Genomic DNA, 262 nt, shown 5'->3' on the forward strand with positions numbered 1-262 from the left:
TTGTGCAACCCGCCAGCCCACAGCTTTCTGTGCGCCAGAGACAAAGGTCTCTGCGCACTGGAAACTGAAATCCCTTTTTCCGAGCACGTGACCGCTGGTCCCCTTAGGGGTTGGCTGATGAGCGCGGCTGTGTGAGGCAGTTCGCACCGAGTGACAGCGGTGTCCTTCTGCTCTCCCTGCAGATGAAATCATGCACCAGGACGTCACCCCGCTCTGTGCTGCCGACATCCAGGACCAGCTGAAGAAGCGCTTTGCGTATCTG

General features: G+C 58.8%; 1 protein-coding gene across 1 annotated transcript in view; it reads left to right on the plus strand.

Moving 5' to 3' along the window:
* The window catches only part of MCF2L (MCF.2 cell line derived transforming sequence like), a 102,603-nt gene that overhangs the window by 55,994 nt on the left and 46,347 nt on the right, over positions 1-262 (plus strand). Inside the window, exon 2 of the mRNA XM_077754012.1 lies at positions 183-261. Coding sequence (XP_077610138.1) covers positions 183-261 — 79 coding nt within the window. The remainder of the gene's footprint in view (positions 1-182; position 262) is intronic.

This window comes from Crocuta crocuta, unplaced genomic scaffold (assembly GCF_008692635.1).
Source record: "Crocuta crocuta isolate KB4526 unplaced genomic scaffold, BGI_CrCroc_1.0 scaffold31, whole genome shotgun sequence".
In the NCBI taxonomy this organism is placed as follows: Eukaryota; Metazoa; Chordata; class Mammalia; order Carnivora; family Hyaenidae; genus Crocuta; species Crocuta crocuta.